Source organism: Colobus angolensis, unplaced genomic scaffold (assembly GCF_000951035.1).
Source record: "Colobus angolensis palliatus isolate OR3802 unplaced genomic scaffold, Cang.pa_1.0 Scaffold27, whole genome shotgun sequence".
Classification (NCBI taxonomy): domain Eukaryota; kingdom Metazoa; phylum Chordata; class Mammalia; order Primates; family Cercopithecidae; genus Colobus; species Colobus angolensis.
In genome coordinates, this window is record NW_012115932.1 from 1,062,057 (window position 1) to 1,082,563 (window position 20,507).

Here is a 20,507-nt window from a genome sequence, read left to right on the forward strand (position 1 = left end):
GTCACTTACTTCAAGAGACGGTAGCACAGCACGCATTTTGCTGAAAAATCATTTGCTCATCTCTATTTTGAGAAACAGAGTTATTCTTTATGCCAAATGGTTAGCAGTGATTAGCTCCAAGTGGTGGGATTTTTTTTTTCTTTTTTGTTTATCTGTATCTTCTAGTTTTCCAATAATGAGCATATCTTATGAAAAAAAAAGATTTGGGATATATGTGTCTCCATGGCCTCTTCCCACCTGTTTGAAAGCACTAAATGTTCTTTTAGCTGAGAACAAAATCAAAACAAGCAGTGAAAGCCCTTGTTTATCAGGCGAGGGCAATGGCTCCCCAGAGAACACCAGTTCCTGGGAAGCCCATGAAGAGACCTCAGGGAAGCACTCTCCCGGTGGGTCAGGATGGCCCCTGCTTGCCCTGGCTGAGAAGCTTCTACCTCCTCCAAGAAACAAAATGAGGAGTGCGTTCCCCTCAGCCTTTCCCTCCGCCTGAAAAACTCCATTCTGAGATGGGGAGACAACTTGATTCTGAGTTGGGAGAGGTTGCAAAGATTTGGGGAGTTAGTCACCCTCATTTACACAGCTGAGCAAACAGAGTCTCAGCAAGACCCGATGCTGAAGTTGAAAACGGGCAGCCCGCAGGCTGTGTTTTGTTTAGGTGGCATAGTACATTTGTAATTTTGAGCCAACATTTAACATTGGGAAGAATTCAAATAAAAATGCAGAAGCTCTGGCAATGCCAGACCAGCATTCCCGGATGGTAACGATTGCCCAAAAATGACTAGAAGTTCCTGTGAGATGGGCTGCACTTTCTTCAGCTCGCCACAGCCCCACTGGCAGGCTTCGTTTATGTGTGTGACCTCCCAGGCCTCACTGTACTGAGTTTGAGACCTTTGCTCTCTCACTTGCCTGAGGTCACAGAGCTGGTTGACAGTTGAATGTGGTTAACAGTCAGGTCTTCTTTCACTGAAGAGCTCTTTCTCCCACTACTCTGAAGTTGCCCATTTGGGTGTTTTACTGCCCCGGTTCTGTTTCTCTGTGTTGCCCTTTAGTAAATCAGCCTTACTGTGGAAAGCTGTCATCCTCTTAGGAGACCCCTAAACCGCCCACATGGCTTTTTAAGCCTTTTCCACGCTTTGGTGCATTGAGCCCTGCATCCAGCTGGCACATGCCCTCTTCTGGTTTTAAGACCAGAAGAACAAATTCAAAATGTGCTGCAGAAACATCATCTGAGTTACATAATGTGCAGGGAAAAGTGGACCTGCGGTTCAGTGGATCTGCCTCTCCTTCTGTCTGCCTTGTGAACATGGATGTGTGTTGTGAGACTGCTAAAGTCACAGAACGATAACGCAGAATTTGTTCCACAGCTTCTCAGTTGTCTTCCCAGTAACAGGCACCGCAGTGTGCCAGGCGACTCAGAGATCTTAGAAATACATTGAGTAGTGCTTACTCCATGTATTTTTTATTTCTTTAGTACCCATCCTGAGTGAATCAGAATAAAGACATATTCCAGCTAGCCAGGCCCCCAAGAGACAGAATCAGCAAGCTGATTCTGTATTTCTGCCCTTCATTTACTTCATGGTACACAATGACTGGAAACTTATTCCTCCGATGCTGTTCCAGAATTCAAATTCTGACCTTCTTTTGAAAAATTGCAGGATTTACCATCACTAATCCCCTACTCCAGCATGGCAGCAGTCAGACGGAGTATCAGAAGTAGTAGCTCCACCTTTACCTGGGCAGGGCCCTCCAATGTGTCATAGACGGACTCACTCCCTAAACTTTCTGTTCACCCCAGTTGATCTCACTTACCTGACCTGTCTGGCCTCTTTAGCCATGTATGTTTGCAAGCCTTCAACCATTTCTGCACACTTCAATTTAGAGCCACAGAATCTGAGTTTCAGAGAGGCAGAGCTCTAAAAATTGGAAGCCTAGCCTCGGATCTCCACCTGACCATACTCTGGTCTCCATCTAGAGGTCTTTGTGGCTCATGAGAATGAAATTGAATCCCTGGCATGAGGCTGCCTCCTGTGGACATATTCCAACCATTACAGCAGACCCCATGGTCATCCCACCTGGCCATGCTCTGATGAATTGGCCTTGCTGATGTTCTTTTAGCCTTTATGTTGTAAAGCTATCTTTGCCTTTGAAAGAACTTTCACAGCTCTTGCATCCTTATTCCGGGGAACTGTGTCACAGGAGCCAAGAACACATGATTTGGAATTAGGAGACTTGGATTCACATCCTAAGGCCTATTGTGGTGACCTTGGGCAAGTTGCTTAACCTTCAGGGCCTCCATTTCCCCTCTCTGAATGAGGGACCATTGTACCGATCTTAAAAGATGGCGTAACCAAAACAACACAGGAGTGGCCTAAGGTGCTTTCTGTCTCTACACAAGACTGTACTTTGGTTCCTTTTGATAGCAATGGCGGGAAGTTGCAGGACAATGAGGGACCAAAGTGTGTTGGAAGAGTTACACTTTTCTTTCATTTCCCAGCAAATGCCGTGTCCTGCTGGGATTCAATGTTACTCTGTCCCACTTTGCCTGAAGGTGGGATTCCTTTGTTCAGGGCCCACAGTGCACATAGATCCCGATCATCATGAGCTGACTGCAGACTGCTTGCCCATGGCTTGTAGCCATGCCTTTGCCAACCCCATGTGATACCTCAAGGGGCCTACACTCCAAAGGATGAGGCATTCTGCTCCCATCTTTTTTTATAATTTCTATAGCAGTTAGAATATATAGTGGTTAAGAATGTGCACTTTGGAGCCCAGCTTCCTGGATTTGAAGCCAAGTTACTTTACTTCTCAAAGCCTCGATTTCCATACATCTAAAATAAGAACAGCAGCAATACTGACCTCATAGAGTTTAATAAGCATTAAATGAGTTGACGCATATAAAACTGGCACATACTGATTTGGCTGAACCAGGCAAAATTGCCAATAACCTAAAAAACCAGTAACGTCATAGGGTTCAACCTGATAGTAAACCCTTAATGAGTGGTAGCTCTTAGTATTGCTTTTTTCTCATCGATACAGAAACTGGAAATCTAGTAAGCTTGTTCTCTACCCAAAGGGGATTTGCACATGGTCCATGGTCTCCTTCCAGGGGATAGGCATGCAGCCTCCTTTCCCCAACCTTGCCCTTAACTCTCTGGGCCTCCATCTCTCTCAGTGTAGTCTGACAATCCTTCCACTTCTCAGAAGAAGGGAACCTTGTCACTTGCTACTGCAGGGGTCCTGGTTGCCATGTAGATGGTCAGGAGGTTGTCTGAGCAGCTGTCACTTGCATGAACAGAAGCAGTAAGATAAAGCACACATGTAATCCTTACAAGCAATTCCTCAGCAGTTGTGGGTTCTCTCTCTGGACAGGAGCTGGAGTGGCTGCTGGAGATTAACCGGCTCACGCACCGGCTGCTCTGTAAGCACATGACGCTGGACAGCTTCGATGCCATGTTCCGGGAGGCCAATCACAATGTGTCCGCCCCCTATGGCCGTATCACCCTACATGTCTTCTGGGAACTGAACTTTGACTTTCTCCCCAACTACTGCTACAATGGGTCCACGAACCGGTAAGGGAATCCCTGTGCAGAGGGGGCCGGGTGGGTGTTGGGGGAATGACCAGCTGCCTCCTCCAAACTAGGCCCAGTACACATGTGAGTGGTTCCTGCAACAGGAGTCTCTCAGACCCCCTCCTGGGCACAGGCTCTGTGCTCTGTCACTTGCCTGAGGTCACAGAGCTGATTGACAGTTGAATGTTGTTAACAATTAGGTCTTCTTTCATTGAAGAACTCTTTCTACTACTACTCTGAAGTTGCCCATTTGGGTGTTCTACTGCTCCAGTAAAACATGGGGCATGCCATGGTGAGCAGATACCTTCCTGTCTCTTGAGTCTTCAGACTAGAGGAGGATGTAAGTGGTCAAATAATCACATGACAAATGTACCATTACAAATAGTGAATAAGGAGATGAAGGAAAGCCCACAGGGCCATGGCAGAGGTAACAGCACCACCTGTTCCAGTCCAAAAAGTCATGCAAACCTCAAGGGAGGCTGCCTCTTTGAGCAAGTAATGCTGGAGTTAAGATGCAAAGGATGAGTAGGAATAAATAAGGGCAAAAAGGCAGGAGAAGAATATTCCAGACAGGTTTCTAAGGGTTTCTCCAAGAGGTTGATGAGGATAAAACTAGTCGGGTGGGAAATGGTGCCATGAAAGATAACACAGGAACAGGTTGTGCAGTACTCTAGAGGCCAGGGCAGGATCGTGCATTTTTATTAACCCTGAAAGAGTTTGAGGAAAGGAGATGACATGATCAGATTGTATGTATGTAAGGATATCCACATATCTAAAAGCATGCATGCAAAACAGCATACATTTGCAGAGCACAAATACACATGACAAAGTGGAACTTGCCTCCTGCAAGGTGCACACAGCCCTGGCCAGGCACTGAGGTAGAGGCAAGACCTAATTTCCTCATCCCCAGAAAGTTCCATAACCTGGTGGAAGAGGTAAGGCATATATATTCACATACAAAATAAGTATGTAAGGATGCAAAAAAATGTATTAATCTGCAGTTCTTCTAGGTATCTCCAAGCCTTGGCTCAGGGCCAATATTAAATGAGTATGTGTTGAATGAATGGAAGGGTATGGGAGATACCCACAAATGTACCTGAATCCACACACTAAGCGAGATAGATTTCCATTTCTATAAAGATACAGGAGTTTTAACGCTCTTGATCAGGGAGCAGCAAACTGTGGCTCACAGACTACATCTAGTTGCTGACTGTTTTTGTAAAGCCCATGAGCTGACAATAGTATTCACACTTTTGGGTGGTTGAGGGGAAGAAATCCAAAGAAGAATAATATTTGGTGACCAGTGAAAATGATTTGTAATTGATAAAGTTTTATTGGAACTTGGTCATCCATTTGTTTATTATTGTCTGTGGGTGCTTCCATGCTGCAACAGCAGAGTTGAGTACTTGCAACAGAGACCATCTGGCTTCCAAAGTTAAAAATATTTGCTGCCTGGCTCTTCTGAGAAAGAGTTTGCTGAACTCTGCTCTTGAGAAACCAAACTGGAGGTAGAGGAGTGGAGCCCCAGGGAAAGCCATGTTTAAGCCCAGCCTACTCTTATTCTTGCCTGGTGTCATTCTGAGCAGCCACAAGCCCCGGTTTGAGCCCGGGAATCTAGACTGAAGTTTTCCCATCTATGGAAAGGAGTTGAATGGGAAGTTGAATGGGAAGATGTCAGAAGAGTTTAGTACCTTTATAGTCAACCACCTAACAAACAGTGCACTTGTACCAATGCAAACCTTCACCTGGCCAGGAAGCACTCCTTTTATCTGTGTCCCATGAAGAATAATATTAGCACCATATTAACTCTTTCCCATCCCTTTGCTTCTACTAGTTTTGTGCGGACTGCCATTCCTTTCACTCAAGAACCACAACGAGACAAACCTGCCAACGTCCAGCCTTATTACCTTTATGGATCCAAGGTAAGTAGTCCTGCCCTACCCTGCCTAGAAGAGGGTTGGTGAGGAAAAGCAAACAGAAAAGTGTCCCTTAATTAGAAGAGTAAGAAAGTGGAGAGATAAATGCAGCAATGAGGTCAGTCACGGTGGCTCTTGCCTTTAATCCCAGCACTTTAGGAGTCCGAGACCGGTGGATACTTAAAGCCAGGAATTTGAGAACAGCCTGTGCAACATAGCGAGACCCTGTCTCCACCAAAAAAAAATTAAAAATTAAAAAATTAGCCAGACATGGCGGCATGCACCAGCAACTACTTGAAAGGCTAAGGCAGGAGGATCCTTTGAGCCCAGGAGTTTTATGCTGCAGTGAGCATGATTGTACCACTTCGCTCCAGCCTGGGTGACAGGGCGAGACTCTTATCTTTGAAGAGAAAGGAAAAAGGCAGCAATGAGATCCAGGCAGAAACAGCTGTGAGTATATGAATCTTTATTTGTTCACAAGTAGCAGGAATGGGGGCAAAAGCAGACCTCCACAACTGGGTGCTGAGCAGGGAATGCATGAGGTAGGCAAGGGAATAGGGATGTGGGGCTTCTCGTCTTGGCTTCTCAGCTCCTGCTGTTTCTCAGTTGATTCACTGCAGTGTCGTCCTGTGATTCTGGGATTTTGTGCTCTATAGATATAGGAGGGCACTGGGAAGGTCTTAGGATGATGCTTGGAGAGTGCAGGCATCTTCTCCAGAGCAGCCCGCCTAGTCTGGTCAAGACAATTTTCTCAAATCAAGGGAAGCTGACTGACAGGTGGTTCACAGACATGGCATTTAACTAACACTGACTCATAAAGTAAAAACAGTACTTCCCTTTTTGATTCTCTTTCAAACCTTATGCTATATCAAGGAGAAAGACAAATATTGGTGCTAATATGTCTTTATTACCTCTCCAACACTGGATCTCCCTTTTTATCAAAGACAAGCAAGCAGGCATTAAGCTCAGAGTCACTGGCAGGCAATAGAAGCTAAGTCAGATTTAATATTATCTTGTTTTCATGATGTTTATTCTTATGTCTCTTCCCTTCTGTTTGTAGCAGGAGGGTGCTGGCTTTTCACTTATGGAGTAAAATAAGGCTGTCTTTGAAAATAAGTTTACACCTAAAAAAGGAGTCAATTTAAAGAGAGAAAAAGTATTATAATAGTAAAGATAATCCATGATTTAAAAAAATAGAGACAGGTGGTGTGTGATTGCCTAAAAGTTGGAAAACACTCCAGAGCAAGGGTTCTCACACTTTTCCAAGTAATCCCCTCAAGGGCAGAGGAAACTAGACATCCACCTTTGCCCAAAAGTGTACCTCCCAGAGCGTACTTGCAACTCAAACATTTCCTTCAAGTGCTGTTTTATTTAAGTCATGCAAATTTTTGCTTTCTACTTTATAACATATTCATGTTTGTTTTAATGTTAAAACAAAGATTTCAATTCTTAACTGTGTCCTCCGAGTGGACACTGCTGCAGAGATGCCCTGTTTGTGCCTTGGCATACCCTGGGGGACATACCCTGGGGGATACATTTTCCAGCTTGAGAAGCTTTGTCATGGGGCATTCATCCAACCCAGGTGACCCAAAATAGCAATGACATTTGATGGGAGAGAAATGGGTTGCCTATAGACACGTTTGTACAAAAGACCTACTGTGTGGAAAGCTTTAGGCTACATGATGCGGGCTGTCTCCTCCCCACTCTCATTCCCCACAATGAGGCAGTATGGCGGGTTGGTCACCACGCCCCCTCTGTAAGGCATCCGCATCAGGGGCATCCTGGTTGGCTTCAGGATTCAGTTCAGCTTCATCTCTGGAGTTCTTGCGTGGCACTTCCACCAGGGGGAGCCCCTGCAGGTCTTCCTCCCTCTGACCAAGATCCGGGGCCTCCTCTGGCCATCTCACCAACCCATTGGCCTCCTCCATGTGGCCAGCCCTGTAAGACCATCGCGGCTCATGGCAACGGACACACCAGAACTGGAGGCAGATGAAAGCCAAGACAGCTGTGAAGCAGGCCAGCAGAATGGCCATCAGCACCCAAAGGGAGATTTGGGGGTCTACCAGGGAGCTTCCAGGAGCCAGCGGACTCTTATCCAGGGTGTGGAACATGGTGCAGTAGTGCCTGTAAGGGAAGGCAGCCTTCTTACAGCTGATGCACAGGAAGTAGAGAGTGGAAGGGGCGAGATGTTCCAGCACTACGGAGCTGATCGTTCGAGGCACCTTCTCCTCGTGGTGGAAGCTGTAGCGAAGATAGCCAGAGAAGATGCTGTTCCAGTTGGGCCTATACATAATATGGTAATAGTCCTCCAGGCAGGGCTCCGAGGACGACCAGGAGATGATGGCTCCTGTATAAGAAATATTCCCCACCTCGATGTTCATCCCGATTCTAGAACCAGAATCAAAGTGAAGAGTGACATCCCCCGATTTAAGTATATATTTATCATAATCATAGCCACCATTTATTGCACATTTGAGATGGTCTCTCATATTGCCCTCATCTTACAGACAAAGAAATGGAGGCCTAGATGTTCTGTTATTTAGGCATAGCGAAAAAGTGGCTGGACAAAAGTTAAAACCAAGGCCGTCCCATGCCAAAGTTCAGGCCTAAAAAGAGATGCACCCATGTAATCCCAGCCACATCCCACCCTAGCCAAGATCCTTCAGATAATAACATTGTTCTCATCCCCTTAAGAAAAAAGACGAAAAAGTAGGAAAAATCAGTAGAACCTCAGAGGCTCACCTTTATTCTCAGGTCTGTGACCTCCCCTCAGGCAATTGATTGACCTCAATTTTCCTTCCTGACCTTCTGTTTCTGCTGTAAGTACTGTGAACTCAGTGATCTAGAACATTCTGCCCACTGCTTTTTTTAGCCTCCTGGTTCTGTTGCCCATGGTGAGTGGAAATTCGCTTCGTCACTCTTTAGCAGCTGATTTCACCCCAAAACTTCTCCTGTTTTGTTTGTTTTTTCAAAACCAGCGTTACCAGGTAATTTATTTTATAGGTGAAGATAATCATCCCCTAATATCAGCATAACTACCACTATTTAATTCTGCTGGTATTATGAATGTTAATCATGGTAATAACCACTCACAGTAAGTGGTTGCTATGTCACTGGTCATGCTAGATGATTCACAGACAGTAATTAATTTCCTTTATTCTTCATCACATCCTCTGAGCTAGATTCCCATTTTACAGATGAGCAACCTGATGTCACACCGTGAACATGTAGAAAAAGGACTCAATGCTGCCTAACCACTACATTTCCTAATGCAAGGCTGCCGGGTTTAGTTACAGACGTTATTGCAAAATGAGGTGCCAGGACTGAGACCCAGTTGCTGTTTTTCTAGACAAATCAAATGAGCCCTCTTCAGATTGTCAGGCCCCGCTTTGATAAGAGAGAGCCATCTTCAAGTATTTTAGTTTCTCTCTTGCAGTTCCCTCTACTGATTTCCCCGATCAGAAATACAGAGACAGTCATAGTCAGCCTACGTATGTTCACGTAAAGGTCTCACCCTGCTTTGTCCTCTGTTCCTCCTCCCTCACATCAAATCCAGTAGGTTTCATTTTGGGTTGCAGTGACATAGTAAACAGCTGCCAACTGGATTTTCGCCTGCATTGGATGTTAAGCCAAACCAATGGCTATTATGACCTGCCTTTCTCTCCTCTCCGCTTTCCCCCATCCTCTTGTGTTTGTGCCCATTTTCCTCCAGGAGTGGAGCTGCAGAAAGGTGCACAGCACTGAGTAATTTCTCAATCCTTGTTTTTCTTCTGTAAGGGTGACAGTGAGCTAAGATGCTCAGGAAGGTGAATCGTGTCTTTCTATGTGGCTGAAAATTTCTTCCCAATAAATGGAGAATGAAAGGGATGAGACAGATGTGCTCAGACCCTTCCAGGGAAGGTCATAATGAAGGAGACTGAACGTTTATGTTCCCTTACTTGTTGTCCTCTACACACTCATCTTCCCCACCCCACACACCCCTATAAATACACTTTCGACCACAATGAAAAGAGCCTAATTCATTACTTATGATACATAGGCAGCCACCTGTGTAAAACCCTTCCATCAGGAGTAATCAGGAATCCTGTTTCTTGTCACGCACGAATGTTCTCTTGGCTTCCTATCTGCCACTAGCTATCTGTACAGATGGAATTACCTCAGCAGACATTTGTAAGAGATTTCTGTCAAGACGCAAATAGCATCCTCAGCTTTTAGGACTAGGTCCATCTCCCTTATTGATTGTTCTTCCTCTGTTTCCATTTCTAAATTCTCCCCTATTTTTAACTATTCATTTACCGTTGCCCAGCCCTTCTCCAAGCAGAGTGTGAAAAGTCATTTCCATTTCCAAGAAGAGCCATCTATATTTCTTACCTGATGCTCGCAGCGTGTCTGGTTAGAGCTCTGCCCTCCGAGGTGGAGTAGATTAAAGCTGAGAGAATGGTGCCTTCTCCCTCCTCCACTCTGGGCTTTCCGTGTTGTTTCTCTCAACACTGAGTAATCCCACTGCTGCCCCTAACGCTCATGTTATTCATTTCTTCAGATCAGCATCATTCACCATGGCAACCAGCAGGCATCTGTACGCACGATGCTTTCAGGGACCAGCCTGGAAAGGCTTTTGCCCAGTGAGAGGAGCTCTCATTCCTTTGGCTGGAAAAGGGCAGATGATCCCCTGCAAACTGATCCCCAGTGCGGTACTAATTCTTTTAACACTCCTACATTTTCTCCCCAATTGGCTGGTTATTATTTTCTCGTCCCATCTAGATCCTCTTTGGCTAATGGTTTTAAATGCAAAGATGCTCTTCTCAGTTATTCCACAACCAAAACAGTAATATTCATCTTCATCCCCTCCCACCCCTACATTTCCCCATCCCGACTGCCTACCCCACCTTTTTATCTTCGTTTTTCTCTATTCTTGACTCTTGTAGCATTACGTAGTTATATGATACTGGTCAAGACCCTTTTATTTGTATTGTCTGAACCTGTTCTGCCATCATCTGTAAAGCTGTGCGCTTGAGCTACATCAGGATGGCAGATCAGAAGGCAGAAGACATGAGCCCTATCCCTGCACAGCCCTGAACCCATGTCAAGCTTGCTAAACCATCATGGCACTCTCACTGGGTTGAATAACTCCCCCACACACACAAAAAAAATTGCATATCTACCCAGAACCTCAGAATGTGACCTGATTTAGAAATAGAGCCTTTGTAGATGTAACTAGATAAGGATCTCAAGATGAAATCATCCTGGATTTAAGGATAAGCCCTAAATTCAATGACTAATGTCTTTGTAAGAGAACAGAGAGGGAGATGTACACACAGAGGGGCACAAAGGGAAGAAGCCAAGGGAAGACAGAGGCAGAGAGTGGAGGGATGCTGCCATCAGCCAAGGAACACTGGGAGCCATCAGCAGCTGGGAAGGCAAGGAAAGATTCTCCCCTAGAGCCTTTGGAGAGGGCATGGTTCTCCCAGAACCTTGATTTTAGGCTTCTGGTCTCCAGAACTGTGAGAGAATGAATTTCTGTCATGTTACGCTGCCACATTTATGGTAATTTGTGATAGCAACCCTAGGAATCCAATGCAGCACTCCTTCCAGCTGGGTGTTGAAACAGCCCCAGAGCTCCTCTGAACACAAGCGTCCCAAGAAACTGCTTCCCAATCAGTCAGTTGGAGTTGACGCCAGAAATGGAAACTGTTTGCTACTCCTGGATTGGATCATCCCCAGTGTTCCTTTCCTTTCAAGAATCCAGACTGCTTGCCTCCCCTTTCTCACAAAGGGCTGTCTGGCTCTGAGGTTCCATCCCTTCCTGTTCCTTTCAACCTTGTAAGAACGTGTTGCCGCCATTCTATTGAGGAGATCACAGGGCTTGTCTGGAATAGAGGGTGGAAAGTAGCTCACATACATTTAGACCTCAATAAATTTATACAAATTATATGTTTTTAAAAGTCAGCTTTTCTCTTCTTGATGACCAGAGTATCCAAGTGAACACATGAAGGTCTCTTTCTGATTCCCATTAATGATAAAAGGTTAGGAAGAAAGCCAGGCACAGTGGCAGTGGTGTACACCTGTAGTCCCAGCCACTTGGGAGGCTGAGGTGGGAGGATCACTTGAGCTTAGGAGTTCCAGACCAGCCTGGGCAACATAGAAAGACTTTTTCCATTGGAAAAAAAAAAACCACCTTGGTGAGTTGCGACCCTACACGTGGCCAAAGGTCTCTGGGAGGTGTGGAGTCTCGGGACAGCCAGTGATCCTTGATCAGACAGTTGCTGTGCGGCTTGCCCATGGCATTCAGTCTTCCCAGGGGCCTGTGTTAAGTCTGCAGCAATGTAGCAATGCAGACATGTGTCTCTTCCCATGCGAGCACAGTCAGGTCAAGTGCTAATAGTGAGTCCCCACAGAGCATAAAAGCATCCTTCTCACAGAAAGTCCACGCAACCATTTGCAGGTGCCCTTTGAAAAGGTTATTTTGAGGGGAGTAAAAATGCCAGAGTTAAGGGGTCTGAGGAGGAACAAGGTAGAGACTCAAGCCTTTTTCCACAGAAAATGAGATTTATTTTTAATGTTCTTGGATGACATTTTCAACCATGAAACATTTTCCTCTGTGGAATTAAGATACTCAGAGAATGTGAGGCCTCGAAGCCCTCTTGTTTCACAGCCCTGGGAGAAGACATGGCAGTCCTCAGGCTGCTTGGCTGATGAGTGGCAGAGCTGCCAGTGAAACGGGATGGGGCCCCAGACTCGGAGGCCAGGGTTCATCCTGCTCCTCTGAGCTGTTGCCACTTGCCAGCAGCACCCAGAGGAGCCAGTGCAGCCCTTTGCGAAGGAGATAAAGTATCTGGCACACCTGCCCCAGGACATTACACCCCAGCCATGCTCACATGTTCTCCATCATCAGGGACAATTCCTCCAGAGTCTGTGCAAGTTGTTGCCTCTTTGCTGTCAGGCCAGGTGGGCCCCAGCTAGTTGACACAAGTAGTAAATTACTGCTAGAGGAAATCAGCTAGGAGCAAGGTTCTTCCACCTTTCCTGAAGGTGGCAGTGAAGGGATAACGTGGGGCAAGCCCCAGTCCCAAAGCTGGATTGGCACATGGGGAAAGTGAGTGGCTTACAGAGCATGCCCTGGAATTCCCAGGCTGGAGTGCAGTGGCACAGTCATGGCTCACTGCAGCCTTGACCTCCCAAGGCTCAGGTGATCCTCCTGTCTCAGCCCCCCCAAGTAGATAGGACCTACCGCACCTGACTAATTATTATTTTTGAGATGGAGTCTCGCTCTGTTGCCCAGGCTGGAATGCAGTGGCAAAATCATGGCCCACTGCAACCTCTGCCTGCCGGGTTCCAGTGATTCTCCTGCCTCAGCCTCCCAAGTAGTTGGGACTACAGGTGTGCACCACTGCGCCCAGCTAATTTTTGTGTTTTAGTAGAGATGGAGTTTCGCCATGTTGGCCAGTCTGGTCTTGAACTCCTGACCTCAGGTGATCCACCTGTCTCAACCTCCCAAAGTGCTGGGATTACAGGCGTGAGCCACTGCGCCCTGCCTCACCTGGCTAATTTTTGTGTTTTTAGTAGATACGAGATCAGACAGTTGCTCTGCAGCTTTCCCATGGCATTCAGTCTTCCCAGGGGCCTATCTTAAGTCTGCAGCAATGCATGCAGCATGTCTCTTCCCAACTGCTAGTGGTGAGTCCCCACAGAGCATAAAAGCACCCTCCCACTGCAGCGAACCGAGATCGCGCCACTGCACTTCAGCCTGGGCAACAGTGGAAGACTTCGTCTCAAAAAAACAAAAGAAAAGAAAAAAAGCATCCTCCCCACACCGTGTTGCCCAGACTGGTCTCGAACTCCTGGGCTCAAGCAGTCCACCCACCTTGGCTCCCAAAGTACTGGGACTATAGGCATTAGCCACCACGCCTGGCCAAATTCCCTCACTTTATGTATTTATTTACTTATTTCATTTTTTTTTTTTTTACTTTCAATAGACTTGGGGGGAACTGGTGGTTTTTGGTTACATAGATTAATTATTTCTAAGGTTTTGGTGCACCCATATGAGCAGTATACACTATTCCCCATGTGTAGTCTTTTATCCCTCTCCCTCCTCCCACCCTTCCGAGTCTCCAAAGTTCATTGTATCATTCTTAATGCCTTTCTGTCCTCATAGCTTAGCTCCCACTCATAAATGAGAACATAATGATGTTTGGTTTTCCATTCCCGAGTTACTTGACTTAGAATAATGGTCTCCAAGTCCGTCCAGGTTGCTGCAAATGCCATTATTTCATTCCTTTTTATGGCTGAGTAGTATTCCATGATGTATACATGCCACATTTTCTTTATGTACTCATTGATTAGTGGGCATTGGGCTGGTTCCAAATTTCTGCCATTGCAAATTGTGCTGCTTTAAACATGTGTGTGCAAGTATCCTTTTCGTATGATTTATTTTCCTCTGGGTAGATACCCAGTAGTGGGATTGCTGGATCCAATGGTAGTTCTTACTTTTAGTTCTTAAAGGAATTTCTACACTGTTTTCCATTATATTTGTACTAGTTTACATTCTCCCCAGCAGCATAAAAGTGTTCCCTTATCACCACATCCACGCCAATATGTATTATTTTTTGATTTTTGATTATGATCATTCTTGCAGGAGTAAGGTGATAATACATTGTGGTTTTTGATTTGCATTTCCCTGATCATTAGTGATGTTGAGCTTATATATATATATATATATATATATATATATGTTTGTTGGCCATTTGTATATCTTCTTTTGAGAATTGTCTATTCATGTCCTTAGCTTACTTTTTGATGGGAGTGTTTTGTTTTGTTTTTTGTTTTCTTCTTACTGATTTGTTTCAATTCTTGTAGATTCTGGATATTAGTCCTTTGTCAGATGTATAGTTTGCAAAGATTTTCTCCCACTGTGTGGGTTGTCTGTTTACTCTGCTATTTCTTTTGCTCTGCAGAAGCTTTTTAGTTTAAGTCCCGTCTATTTGTCTTTGTTTTTGTTGCATTTGCTTTTGGGCTCTTGGTCATGAAGTCTTTACATAAGCCAATGTCTAGAAGAGTTTTTCAGATGTTATCTTTTAAAATTTTTATGGTTTCAGATCTTAGATTTAAGTCTTTGATCTGTCTTGAGTTGAATTTTGTATAAGGTCAGAGATGAGGATCCAGTCTCATTTTTCTACATGTGGCTTGTCAATTATCCCAGCACCATTTGTTGAAAAGGGTGTCCTTTCCCCACTTTGGTTTTCTTTGCTTTGTCAAAGATCAGTTGGCTGTAAGTATTTGGCTTTATTTCTGGGTTCTCTCTTCTGTTCCATTGTTCTATATGCCCATTTTTATGCCAGTACCATGCTGTTTGGTGACTATAGCTGGATAGTGTAGTTTGAAGTCAGGTAACGTGATGCCTCCAGATTTGCTTTTTGCTCAGCCTTGCTTTGGCTGTGTGGGCTCTTTTTCAGTTTCATATTCCTTTTTGGATTGTTTTTTCTAGTTCTGTGAAGAATGATGATGGTACTTTGATGGTGGGAATTGCAATGAATTTGTGGATTGCTTTTGGCCATATTGTCATTTCCACAATATTGATTCTACCCATCCATGAACATGGGATGTGTTTCCATTTGTTTGTGTCATCTGTGATTTCTTTCAAGAGTATTTCGTAATTTTCCTTGTAGAGGTTTTTCACCTCCTTGGTTAGGTATATTCCTAACTATTTTAATTTTTTTTCAGCTATTGTGAAAGGGGTTGAGTTCTTGATTTGATTCTCAGCTTGGTCGGTGTTGGTGTATAGCATGAGCCTTTAGGGTCTTCTAGGTATACAATCACGTCATCAGCAAACAGTGACAGTTTGATTTCCACTTAACTCATTTGGATGCCGTTTCTTTCTCTTGTCTTATTGCTCTGGCTAGGACTTCCAGTACTATGTGGAATAGAAGTGGTGAAAGTGGGCACCCTTATCTTGTTCCAGTTCTCGGGGGGAAGCTTCCTCACTTTAAAAATGGGACTATTATAATGTCTGCCTTGTAGTGTTATTTATAACAGATGAACCCATGTCTATAAAGTCCTGGGCTTAGGAATAGTATTTGTCATTATTAAGAAGAAAAGGTCAGTGGATCAGAGCCATTTCCTGAGTTGGTCGTAGCTTCATCCAGAGGCTATAATGAGCAAACTTTACACCCTGCATTGCATAGCACTTCCTTGCTTTTTCCTCTCTTAAATCACTTTTATTGGTTTTATTCTTTAATGTGTGTGTTCATTGTGCATAAATAATATAGAAAAGTTCAAAGATGACAGTAAAACTCATGCAACTCAGAAACTTGGGAATTTTCTGTGCATTTTACATGTGTGTTCTCATTTTACAAACCACGTAACAACTCCTTGAGATTGGCCTTCTTATCCCCATTGTACAACGGGAGAGACTGAAGCTCACAGGAGACGGCTTGGCCGCTCTCACGAAGCTAGGTCCTGGCAAACAATGGTATAAGCCTGGGTCTGTTGGCCACTAGAGCTGGAGATCCTGGCTGGCCTCTTTGATGCTCTGCTGCTCTGGTTGTACCATCCTGTAACCTGTGATTCTTCAGTCCATAGTAGCCCTTTGCTTTGTGGTTAGCTTCCCTTGAGAGGTAGGGCCAGGACTTCAAAGTATGATGTACTCCAGAATGGTGGAGCAGGTGAAGAACTAAAAGCTCTTACAGAGAACATCTAACCACCTGATGTGGTAGCATCAGGGAAGACATCAACTCATTTGGAGAAATATGACCAGCAAGTGTTTCCTCTTCTGAGCAGGCCCTACTCTGAAGCCCAGGTTCTTCTGCCCAAGAGCTCTGTCACTTAGGGATGATGCTAAATAAAACAAAACTTTAACAACTGGTCAAGTAATCAGAATTAATATATGAATCAAAACTTTAAGAGTATATTCTCAAAATAAATTATATAGAGTCTATCCTAAAACTGCCTCCCAAGTGACACAGATTGTGACATAAAGCATTCGTTCAATTATTCCAATAACTCCCTGGTAATTTTTTGGCCCTTAGAAATTGTTGGTGTGATCTGTTTGGCTTGATTGTCACAAGCCCCTGTCTGAGGCAAGTTTGCCATACTCTCACAGTGCCTTCCTCGTTAAATCATATCCTTAGCACCCAGAACCCAGTGCTTTGCTGCAGCAAGCTGGGCACAGCTCAGCTGGGTACAGACCTGGATGCCAACACTGCCCGTCTGGGCTGACCAGGGGGATCTTGGTCCCTGTGACACCACCACCAATAGCATCACCACGTTCCCTGTCACCACCCCACCCTTCTGTCTGCATGGTACCACTTCCACAAGGTAGGTTACCCACCAGTCCAGAAGGCTTTTGTGATTTTGGCAACCAGTACATATGGAATTTCCTATGCAGAATTTCATCTTGTACCTCAACCCAGACAAGTCACTTCATTTCACTTGGAATTCAGATTCCACTTCTGCTAAATGGGAATACTTGCACTGCCTTACCTGGTTTAGAAGGCTGAGAATGGTTCCCAAAGACATCAGGTCCTAATCCTGGAACCCGTCAATGTAACTTTCTTTGGAAAGAGGTCTTTGGAAATGTGATTAACTGGAGGACCTTGAGATGGGAAGAGGATCCTGGATTATGCTGGATCCTATCACAAGTGTCATAAGGGAGAAGCAGAGGGAGCTTACACATGTAAGGGGAGAAGGCCATGTGAAGACTCAGCAGAGAAATGGGAAGTTTGGAATGGTGCAGCCGCAAGCCAGGGAATGCCACCAGCCTCCAGTAGCTGGAAGAGGTGGGAAACAGATCGTCCCCTGCAGCTTCTGGAGGGAGTGTGGCCCTGATGACAACTTGATTTTGGCCTAGTGATACTAGTTTGGATTTCTGGCTTCCAGAAGCCTGAGAGAATACATTTCTATTGTTCAAAGCCACCAAGTTTGTGGTAATTGTTAGAGCAGCCACAGAAAACAATGTGGGCAGCTACGATGGAATTCGTATGTGAAAAATTCACGGAGAAGCATGATGTAATTGTGTGTCATCACATGAGTACTGATTATAAAGAAAAGTGATGACACATTAGTAGTTTTACCCAAGCATTCACAATGGATTTGATCCTGGAACTGAGAATTCATCAGTCCTTGGCGCCATCTTGCTCTGTGACCTTCCCGAGAAGGACGATGCTGCTATTTTATTTCTGCCCTTGCTTTCATTTACCTGCAGTGATTTTAGAGAATTGAGCTGCAGCTCTTCCACCTAAATTAGAGAGCTGTGTTTGTGTTTGTAGGCTGATGATATCCATTAGAGAAATTGTAACAAAAATAGGAAATTAGGAACAGTTTTAATTCCTCTTGGGACCTCTGAAAACAGCAATTGTGATTCCAGAGAGCAGAGATGCAAATTGCTTACAAATTCAGTTTGCCAAGTAAATAGGCCTTACTGTTTGAAGTGGCTGGCCGTGTTTACCATCTGATGAGATAGAGGCCTATCTCAACAGATAGATGAAAAGTCTACATATAACATTTAAAAATGGTCAAAATGGTGAACTTTATGTTTGTATATTTTACCACAACATTTTAAAGTTCATCTACAGATAATATTACAGTGCCCAGGATCTGCCAGATTATACTCACCATATTTTTTTCTCTCTTTAAAAATACTTTTTTGCTTTTTTTCCAGAAAATGCAGGTCTGCGTCACACAGTAATAACATGGCTCTAATTCCTGAATCAGGGTGGTTTATTTCTTGAGATCTCATAAAGCTATCTATTTTGTGTAATGTGGATTTAAACAAGCTTGATTTTAAGTGATCCATCCTAACCAGGTAGGATACATAATTAGTTTCCCATGAGGCCCATTGGTTGGAACCTATCAGTTAGCAGGATTGGTTCAATGCCAAGTTTCCAATGGCTCACGTCATGTTGCGTTCTTGTTTTTTTTTATCAACCCTCAGAAAATGCCCAGGCTCCCCTATTCCCACATTTTCTCAATAGGGCCCAGCCTCCTATTGAGCCAGCAGGTCAGATGGGTGCCCTCCGGGGGTGTGTGTGTGTGTACTTTTCAGCATGCATGTGCATTTCTTCTTGCATGCGTGTGGTATATTTGGGGGAATGAGGGGTCGGAGGAATTTTTGTTTTCATCTTAGGAGATTTGAATTCTCCTCATTTCATGCTAGTCCTTCTCACATGAAATGCATCTTGGGCCATCAACTAAAGCTTAAACTCCCAGTCTGGACCAGAATCCAAGTCTGACATAGGAATGTCAATGAGAGGCCTCCAAAGTGCACCGAGTGGGTGTGTAGGGGGCATTTTAAAAATCTTTATGTGGTAAAACAATTCCAATACTATTCTCCGCCTCTGCCTAGATCTGGGAATTCCTGCTGAACAGTTTCCATATATGTAAATGTTTGTTGATTTGTGCTTGCCAGGAAATGTTCAGGGAAGCTTGGTACTAGAAGCTCCTTGGGTGGGGATGAGGGTTTAGGAGACCACTCAGAAGGACGAACGTCCAGGAAGAATGCATTTCAACTTGATCCTCTAGAGGAAGCATATCTATCCCTACCTCCAGCCCTTTACAGGAACCTTATAACAACCTTGGTATAAGATACCTGCAATGAGGAGGGACTCCACCCGGTACAATCTGCTGGTGAACATCTCCCCTTTCTATGATGTTCTTAATGTTGAGTCAAATCTGCGTTTTTTGGTGCATTCTATCAACTAGGCCTGGCTCTTACCTCTATCCTATCACTTTGTGGGGTACACACTGTGTTGTATAAAATTACACCCCACCTATGCACTGCCCTCTTTACAATCAGAGAAGCGTAGCTGTCGCCAAAGCTGCTGGGGTGAAATTTGACCAGAAAGCTGCGTTTTCATCTTTGTTTACCAAGTCATCAAACAAAATAATATTAATGGCTATTATTTCAGTGAGCATTTCCAGTGTGCCAGGCCCCATGCTGACTGCCTTATATATGTGATCACATTTAAACTTCCAACAACCCTACTGGATTTGGTATTATCTCTACTTAGGGGAAATCGAGGCTTAGAGGGTTTAGGTAATTTGCCCAAGAGCATCTAACTAGTACATTTGAATTTGAACTCAGGTGTGCCCACCCCAGAGCCCATCCTCTAGACTCAGACAAAGCTAGAAAAGAAGTCAGAGAATCAGACAGATAGTATAAGTAGATGATTGCTTTTTGTACCCTCCAGAGATATCTATTTGAAAGCTCCCTGCTACTCAGAAATTGCTTTCATTAAATATTTGAAAAGGGGACAAAAGAGAATGTTCTGAGAGCTTTGCTGGGTTTACAGGAGAAGCCCAGAGTCCCTGGTGTGGGTGGGGAATGAGAAGGCTGTTAGGGCCGTCCATGAACACCAAATTCCCATGGCTGTGAGCACAGCCAGGTCTTTGTCACCTGGTACCTGTGCTGGCTTAAGCCGCAGCCCTCTTCAGGAAAAAATTTAAAGCAGGTTTCTGCTTTTTAACCTTTGAAAATCATGTTGGGAAGGTGAATTAAGCTATGACATAGCTCAGTGAGATTTTTAAATTTACTTCTTTATTGAGGTACAATCATATTCAGTAAGATGAACTGTCTTTGTCAGTTCAGCCTGCTATGACAAGAATACCATAAGCTGAGTGATTTGAATAACAAACATTTATTTCTCACAGTTCTAGAGGTTGAGAAGTCAAAGATCAAGGTGCCAACAGATCCAGTGTCTGGTGAGGGCCCACTTGCTGCTGTGCAGATGGCCTCTCTCCTCACTGTACCCTCCCATGGCAGAGAGGAGAGAGACAGTGAGCACTCTTATCTTTTCTGATGAGGGCACTAATCCCACTCATGAGGGCTCCACCCTCATGGCGTGATCACCTATCAAAGGCCCACCTCCTAGTACTATCATATTGGCAGTTAGGATTTCAACACAAGAATCCTAATTTGTTTGTGATTAAGATTCCAAGTCCTAATTTGGAAGGGACGCAAACATTCGGTGCACATGGGCACAGATCATAATTGTATGTACAGTTCTGTGAGTTTTGACAAACACATCTATGTAGT

At 44.5% G+C, this 20,507-nt stretch overlaps 2 protein-coding genes across 4 annotated transcripts in view; one reads left to right on the plus strand and one right to left on the minus strand.

Moving 5' to 3' along the window:
• Positions 1-20,507, plus strand: part of CYFIP2 (cytoplasmic FMR1 interacting protein 2) — a 131,938-nt gene that overhangs the window by 67,819 nt on the left and 43,612 nt on the right. For all 3 annotated transcript variants that reach the window (XM_011947677.1, XM_011947678.1, XM_011947679.1), the window contains 2 exons: positions 3,367-3,566; positions 5,401-5,488. In XM_011947677.1, the coding sequence (XP_011803067.1) occupies positions 3,367-3,566; positions 5,401-5,488 (288 nt within the window). The remainder of the gene's footprint in view (positions 1-3,366; positions 3,567-5,400; positions 5,489-20,507) is intronic.
• FNDC9 (fibronectin type III domain containing 9) lies at positions 5,934-10,040 on the minus strand. The gene is made up of 2 exons (XM_011947675.1): positions 9,854-10,040; positions 5,934-7,870 (listed from the first exon to the last, which is right to left on the minus strand). The coding sequence occupies exon 2, from the start codon at positions 7,861-7,863 to the stop codon at positions 7,189-7,191; it is 675 nt and encodes a 224-aa protein (XP_011803065.1). The 5' UTR covers positions 7,864-7,870; positions 9,854-10,040; the 3' UTR covers positions 5,934-7,188.